The sequence below is a fragment of the Trichechus manatus genome, unplaced genomic scaffold (genome assembly GCF_000243295.1).
Source record: "Trichechus manatus latirostris isolate Lorelei unplaced genomic scaffold, TriManLat1.0 scaffold00038, whole genome shotgun sequence".
In the NCBI taxonomy this organism is placed as follows: domain Eukaryota; kingdom Metazoa; phylum Chordata; class Mammalia; order Sirenia; family Trichechidae; genus Trichechus; species Trichechus manatus.
Window position 1 is genome coordinate 13,029,038 of NW_004443974.1, and position 8,191 is coordinate 13,037,228.

Consider the following 8,191-nt stretch of genomic DNA (forward strand, 5'->3'; position numbering starts at 1 on the left):
GCGGCGCGGCCTTGTGCCTCGAGGTTGGGCGGGGTGGGGGCGCGGGGCACCACGCGGCCGGCCGCGCACTGGGCCTGGTCCGACCGGGAGGATGCTCTGGCCGGGCCCGGGTGCACTCCCCACGTGGGGTGGCCACCCGTCGCGGCGGCGTGCTGAGAAACCTAGTGCGGGCGGCCAGGGTATCGGAGGGGCTTTAAAATGTCTGTTGGAAAACATTCTAGCCTATTCTGTAAAGGCATTCACGGTAGGGGGGCTGCAAACCGCCGAATGGTTGCCGGAAATGAACCGCCAAACCAGGCCCCTTCACGCCCACTTGGGTTTGTAGGTTTTGCAGTCCTTACCGGACAAAAAGGGCATCTTCTCCATAGCACCACTCCCTTTTCATCAGCTCCTTTCTGTGCTTCATAGTTTTCTGACTTAACGGTTGGTCTCTGTAAGTGTGCTCCATAGTTGTGTGAGCCGTGTCTGAAACAAGCAGCTCGCCTGAATTTGGGTTGAGGGATGGAAAGGTCAGATTCAAATCCTGGGGTTTACCGTATTCGTAAGTCGAGTGTTCACGACTGTTGCGAGTGCCTGACCTGTCTTTGTAGGTGTGTCTGATGTCGTAGTTGTAATAGATATTGAGTAGAATCCTCAACTTTTCTATTGGTGGTGCCCTAATGCTTATTGTCGTGGGGGTTGGTTTCTGTATTCTTGGTTAGCGACCGATATTTTATTACAGGTATGTAATGTGATGAACAATTAGTATCAAGAATTTTTTATTAAGGTTATTTCTCATTTTTCATAATAGAAGCTTTAGTAGTAAGTCTCTTTTTCCAGCAATTTTTACGTACTATAGTCAAAAACATTTTCTAAGTAGTCTAACGGATAGCATGATTTGAAAGGCCTTTTAATTAAAAAGTAATTTGCCAATTAAATGCATGAACACGTGGAGAGCATGCCTTGTAGACAGTGTTGTTGCTGTTTTTTTTAACAGCTTTATTGAGATACAACTCACATACCATAGACGGTGTTTCTTAACATTAGGAAAGCTAGTTAAATGTAATATAGTTCTTGTTTTTTAAGATAAACTATTTAAACTCATTTTGTAATTAGTATTGAGCCTTATGCAACTTTTTCTTGCAGAAAAAGAACAGCAGGAAGCAATTGAACATATTGATGAAGTACAAAATGAAATAGACAGGTAAAGTTTTTCTTAATCTACTTTGGAGGTCTTTTCTGGGATGCATCTAACGGCATAGTAGTCGTTGAAACTATGGTCAGCTAAATTTGTATCCAGTAAATAAGAGATGATTATAACTTGGTTGGAAATACTATGGCGATTCAGTGTTATTTTTCTGTCCAGCAATTTGTACAGTCACCAAAAAATATTTGATAAAGGTACATTGACCTTGCAAAGATTGAGATTGCTTTTGAAAGCTACAAGTTGTCTGAATTGTAGTGTGTAGACTTCTGATAGTTTAGTGTTATGGCATCAGTATTGCTTTGACTTGCTTTATAACTTTGTTACTTGACCAGGAGCTTTATTGAAAAATCCTGCTTGAGGAAAGCAATTGAAGTTGACCTGGTAATAGCAGATGAAGTAAATGTACAATGTTACCAAAATGCTGAGTTTAAGCAGTTTAAGAACTACGTTATTGAGTGCTTATGGGAAAGCGCAGGGTGAGCTACTTGCCAAAAACCATCATAGTTTTGACTTCTGAGTTTCTTTAGCTACAAGAAATTAGTTTATTATAAATAAGCACTTTGCACTGGTATAAAGCTGATAAGAGTAAATACTCAGTTTGTGGCCTCACCAAATTTTGGATTTGACAAGTCTCTTTATTGTCCGTATGTGTTCATTTGTTTCAGACTTAATGAACAAGCCAGTGAGGAGATTTTGAAAGTAGAACAAAAATATAACAAACTCCGCCAACCGTTCTTTCAGAAGAGGTCAGAATTGATCGCCAAAATCCCAAATTTTTGGGTAACAACATTTGTCAACCATCCACAAGGTATGGCCCCTTCCCCCAAATGGTTTGCAGAGCATTATTAAATAACACAAAAGTGTTAATGCATTAGAGTGGAGGGACCTTGATGAGGCTTTTGTCTGACATGCTGGTTTGCATGCACAGGTTGAAAGAGAGGAAAAGATTTGCAGATAATAATGTTTTCTACCTATTTAAAAGATGCTATATTTTAAATTGGAACTCTTTGTTAATTTTTTGATAAAAGAAGGTGACAGCTTTGATAACTCTGAAGTATTTAAGAACCATTTGGTTTTCTTTGGTTAGTAGTGGATTTATGAAACCAAAGATGTTCACTGAATGTGAGAAATTTTTTAAAGAGATCACTTAAGTTGGTTGTTAATGTTTGTTAGTTAAAAATTTAATTGACCTATAATTTGTTGCTCTAGTGTCTGCATTACTTGGGGAAGAGGATGAAGAGGCGCTGCATTATTTGACCAGAGTTGAAGTGACAGAATTTGAAGATATTAAATCAGGTTACAGAATAGATTTTGTAAGTATCAGTAATTTAGTTTGTTTGCCATTATGGAAGTTAACTTTGAGTTTTGGCTGGAAGAGCTGTTTGTATTGATTTCTTATCCTCCAATCACTTATTACAGTATTTTGATGAAAATCCTTACTTCGAAAATAAAGTTCTTTCCAAAGAATTTCATCTGAATGAGAGTGGTGATCCATCCTCAAAATCAACTGAAATCAAATGGAAATCTGGAAAGGTATGTTTTGAGGACTTGTTGGGCAAAAATAATGTTTTGGTTTAGTTGAAACACTTAAAATTCTTAGTGCTTTAGCAATATGTTAAATACCAAAAAATATATATTAAAAACTCAGTGTGATAAAGCCAAATGTAGTAGCTTAGAGCTATTGTTATAAATTGCAGTGCAATTTGGTTTAAGAATCAGACTAAATTTTGGGGGTTTCTCTATTGGCAATCGAGCTCTTCAAATGGTTTACTATTTCCCCAAATCCATTTGTCTGCAGTGGATAAGGGTAAGATGTGTTTAAAATTATATTGCGGTAGTGGTTATTTAAAATGGACCAAATTTTATGAAAAGGCCAAAATTAGTTTTGCTATTTTTTCTTCAGGAAAAGCTTGTCATAAAAATTTGAGGACAACACAATCTTGTGGACCTAGAATTTTAGGCCTTTTTTTTTTTTTTTTTTTTTAACCTACCGTACATTTTATAGTTCTTGGATGATGATAGTAGTGTTGATAATATACTGATGTCTATTTTTATTCTGTTTCTGGAGAAAATTTTATTGTGATCATAGGAAGTTTAAGTGTTATAAAGCATCTATGTCAGAATTTTTTTTTCATCTTCATTTAGGACTTGACGAAACGTTCAAGTCAAACGCAGAACAAAGCCAGCAGGAAGAGGCAGCATGAAGAACCAGAGAGCTTCTTTACCTGGTTTACTGACCATTCTGATGCAGGTGCAGATGAATTAGGAGAGGTCATCAAAGATGATATTTGGCCAAATCCATTACAGTACTATTTGGTGAGTTGAGAATGTTCTTGTGTGTGTGTGAGGTTAAAATACACGTAACAGAATATTCTTGCATTTAAGGTTGCACTTGCCTTGTTTGATTGAAGATGAGTTCTCAATGTAACTCTTGTTTTTAATTTTAAGGTTCCTGATATGGATGATGAAGAAGGGGAAGGAGAAGAAGATGATGATGATGATGAAGAAGAAGAAGGTTTGGAAGATATTGATGAAGAAGGGGATGAAGATGAAGGGGAAGAAGATGAAGATGATGATGAGGGAGAGGAAGGAGAGGTAAAAGGAAAATTAGCTAAATCCAAAAGACTAGAGTCTTGATACGCATTAAGAGCCGAACTGATGAATTTTCTGTTACTTGGGGGTGGGGTTGTAGGTATTGTATAATGGAACCGACCCAGAACCAATTGTTTGCATGAAGATTTGTAGAAAAGACAAGCCATTTACTGTCCAAGAGTCAGTGAAGTTTTGATAATCTCATTGTATTCAGTTCTGCTTTTGGGGTTCGCTTTTATGGTTACCCAAGCCTGTCTTTCCCTAATCAGTACTTAAGTGATAGAGATAATGCAGCTGGTCAAATTCTGAGAAATGTCCCAAATACCAAAAGTCTGTAAACTATAAAATTCTTGAATAGTTAGGTTAAGTTTTTATTTCAGTTTGAATTATTTGGTCTGAAATAATGTCCAGTGATTTGGTTGGTGCTGAAAAGTCACTGATTATCTGAAACAGTAGCACTGGGTATTTCAACCTAGATTCCATGCAGATTGATGTTCAGGTTCAGAAAATTAGGTTCCCCGTAGCATGTTACCCTTATGTTCTGTCATCATGGTCTGTGGAGCTAGCGAGTGGCCTTAGAAATAAACTTGAAATCAATGCCCACTTTTTTTCTTACAGGAGGACGAAGGAGAAGATGACTAATAGAACACTGATGGATTCCAACCTTCCTTTTTTAATTTTCTTCAGTCCCTGGGAGCAAGTTGCAGTCTTTTTTTTTTGTTTTTTTTTTCCTTCCCTCCCCCTCTTGTGCTCAGTCAACCCTGTTCTTGAGGTCTCTCTTCTCTCCTCTACACCATGGTTCTCAACTTATTTTGGGGGGAAATAACTTGAGCAGAATACAGTGGGAAAAGAATCTCTATCCCTTTCTGTTCCAAATTAATTTTTATCTCTTCCTGTCTCAAGAAAAACTATGGAATCAACACACCACCATGCTCTGTGGGAAAAAAGAAAAACCTTCTGCTCCCTTCACTCTGCTGGAAGCTGGAGGGTGCTAGGCCCCTGTGTAGTAGTGCATAGAATTCTAGCTTTTTTCCTCCTTTCTCTGTATATTGGGCTCAGAGATTACACTGTGTCTCTATGTGAATATGGACAGTCAGCATTTACCAACATGTATCTGTCTACTTTCTCTTGTTTAAAAAAAGAAAAAAAAACTTAAAAAAAAAATGGGGTTATAGAAGGTCAGCAAAGGGTGGGTTTGAGATGTTTGGGTGGGTTAAGTGGGCATTTTGACAACATGGCTTCTCCTTTGGCATGTTTAATTGTGATGTTTAACGGACATCCTTGCAGTTTAAGATGACACTTTTAAAATAAAATTCTCTCCTAATGATGACTTGAGCCCTGCCACTTGATGGGAGAATCAGCAGAACCTGTAGGATCTTAATTTGGAATTGACATTCTCTATTGTAATTTTGTTCCTGTTTATTTTTAAATTTTCTTTTTGTTTTCACTGGAAAGGAAACATGATGCTCAGTTTTAAACGTTAAAAGTGTACAAGTTGCTTTGTTACAATAAAACTAAATGTGTACACAAAGGATTTGATGCTTTTCTCTCAGAACAGATAACTTAAGACGTCCAAGTTTGACTTGTTTAACATTACTGTCAAACTATCACCTTAACTCCGTATATTTTTATACGCACTTTGCAGGATGACCTCAGGGCTATGTGGACTGAGTAAAGGGATTTGAGTCAATATATTAAAGGCTCCATAGCTGGGATACATTGGGTACAGTTTGCCATCGGTTTCTAGAAATGTTCACATCATTGGGGATACCAGATTATGCAAAACTCAGTATGTGTACCCTTGGTTTTTATCTCTAATGGCATTTTTTAAAAATGGGCCCTTATTTACCGGGATGTAATAATGATAATAGTGCCTGCCACCACCATCAGACCTGGTGCTCTAATGCCGAGTCACACACGGGGCAGTTGCTGGCATGTCTTCACTGGCACTATAGCTTGTGTCTTAGAAGACAGGCTTTCGGTATAAGTCCGTGTTGGTGGTGAGAAACTCAGGTTAGGAGTACTTTCCTTTGTCTCAAGTACCAGCTCTCGCATAAAGCTATCTCAAATGAGACTCATCTATGTGAATCTGGGTGAGATGATGGACTCTGCTTGGTCTGCTAAATGCCATTGTGCATATAATAACATTTTGAGAAGCTACCTAATGCATAAGCTTTTTTAATGCTGTAAAATATGTAGCTAAATCAATGCCACTTACGTTTTCAGAGATGAATCAATGGCCAGCCTGGTCAAATTCAAAACTTTTGATGTATAAAACTTTATAAATGGGACTATATTCCATCAAGAGGCAAAGTGTAACGAAACTTGTTTAGATGGATAGTATGTAATTTCTCTGCACAGGTCTCTATGTTTAGTAAATACATCACTGTACCGGTCAGGAATCTTGCTCCAATAAAGGAACATAAAGATTTTTTTTTGACTGGGGTCATTCTCCTTGTTTTGTAGAGAAACTTTACTTGCTTTTGGCTGTAGATGGTGGTAAGCTAGTATTTTTGGCTTGTTAATGTCATCCTTAGTGACTTGGGGAAGGGGGGGAGGTGTGGGAAAACTTCAAATAGATACATTTATGTGAAAAGGTTTGAGCTGGTGAGTACAGGAAATGGTGGACAAACTACTAAATGTTACTTGGACTGGTGAGTAAACACTGAGGAGATGGGGTATTTTAAATATTTCTCAGTATTTAAAGGACTTTCCCTAGGGAAAAAAGTCTGAATTAATACCCATTGAGTAAGCCTGGGATTCTGTTTCACAAAGGTAACAGTTTACCACAACTACAAGATTTATGTACCGGTTATATTGTGGGGCAGTTAGGTTATGTCACATTTAAGCAAATTTCATATCTTTGTGATCTGAGAAAGTGGGAGACCTTCAAGGTAGTAGTTTGCCCCTGAGTATTATTCTGGGAGCCCTGGTGATACAGTGGTTAAGAGTTAGCTGCTAACCAAAAGGTCAACAGTTTGAATCTACCAGCCACTCATTGGAAACCCCATTGGATGGGTTCTACTGTGTCCTGTAGGGTTGCGATGAGTCAGAATCAACTTTCTAGACTCCCTTGTGTCTGAAAATCTTGTAAAAGTGATAGGCTGTGAGGAAGCAAAAAGACAGTCTTAGCCTCCTGAAATACTGCTACAGAGTAGCTAGTGTACTTCCTGCCCGGTTGCCAGAGGAGTTCTTAGGCCAAACTTCAGGCAAGTGTGTATTAGGAAAGTTGGATGAATGGCTCAAAGCCCCTTTGCTACAAGGACATTTATAAAAGAAAAAGGCAAACAGTGGCTTTTTAGGTAGTTTCTGTGGAAAGAGGGCATGTTCCTCTAAAGCTGTGCCATACTTAGGAGGGGAATTTAATAACTGCATGCATTGGGAAGATAGGACAGCAACCTGTAATGTGTCCTTATTTAGTTCAAAAAACTTAAGAAATGTTCTGTTCCAGACTCCCTGCAGTTGCTGAGGTTACTGTTTCTTCAATGATGTCCTGATTTCAAATAAGACATTTAATTGGATTACCCTACTTCCATAGGAGCCCTGGTGGTGTAGTGGCTAAGAGCTTGGCTGCTAACCGAAAGGTCGACAGTTTGAATCCACCAACCACTCCTTGGAAACACTATGGGGTAGTTCTACCCTGTCCTTTAGGGTCACTATGAGTTGGAATTGACTCATCTGGTTTTTGGTTACCTCCGTACATGCCAGCACCCTCTATATTTCACCCAACTCTGGCTCTTAAAATGTAGTTTAAATGGTCCACAGAGCACCTGGACTTCTATTGGCTGACAGATGTGCTTTACATGTGGCTGGCTTGCTTCACTTGCTTGGCTCCTAAAAGGCATATGAGTTTTTTATTCTGATTGTTTCTGGATTCATTTGGTAACCTGTACCAATTACTGTTTTATAACGCACATACTTCATTTCATGGTTTCACTTGGTCCCATAAACATGTTTGATTTTTCTGCTCTTCTTGTTAGATTTTGCTATGAACCTTCTCTGGTCTTTGCAAATACAGAATTCTGTTGTAAAGGATGAAAACTTCAGGATTTCCTTAAGGCTGGGACAAGTTCTTCAGCCACTCCACTTGTTTATATAGAGAACAACATCTTGGCATTTGGAAGGTGTAATCCCCTTCCCCCCCAGCAGCAACCATTCCTTTTTTAAATATGGCTGTGATTGTGAAGGCATACAAATTTAGTCTTTAACAGGTCTGAGGAAAAGGACTGCCTTTTTGTGACGAGAACAAGAATAATGAAGAACTTAAAAGTGGAAGGTGTGTGTCAACTGATTGGTGACATTGTGTACTCATTCTACCCAAGAGACGCAAATCTAAAGGTAGACAGACTGATAGTTGCAATGCTAAGAAAAAATATGTGTAGAGGAAGAGGGAAAACGTTACCTTATGTAGGC

At 38.5% G+C, this 8,191-nt stretch overlaps 1 protein-coding gene across 1 annotated transcript in view; it reads left to right on the forward strand.

Moving 5' to 3' along the window:
• Positions 1-6,210, forward strand: part of SET (SET nuclear proto-oncogene) — a 7,013-nt gene extending 803 nt beyond the window's left edge. The window contains exons 2-8 of the mRNA XM_004375728.2: positions 1,126-1,183; positions 1,852-1,994; positions 2,396-2,499; positions 2,606-2,719; positions 3,332-3,502; positions 3,635-3,781; positions 4,397-6,210. Coding sequence (XP_004375785.1) covers positions 1,126-1,183; positions 1,852-1,994; positions 2,396-2,499; positions 2,606-2,719; positions 3,332-3,502; positions 3,635-3,781; positions 4,397-4,420 — 761 coding nt within the window. The 3' untranslated portion in view covers positions 4,421-6,210. The remainder of the gene's footprint in view (positions 1-1,125; positions 1,184-1,851; positions 1,995-2,395; positions 2,500-2,605; positions 2,720-3,331; positions 3,503-3,634; positions 3,782-4,396) is intronic.
• The last annotated feature ends 1,981 nt before the right edge of the window (positions 6,211-8,191 follow it).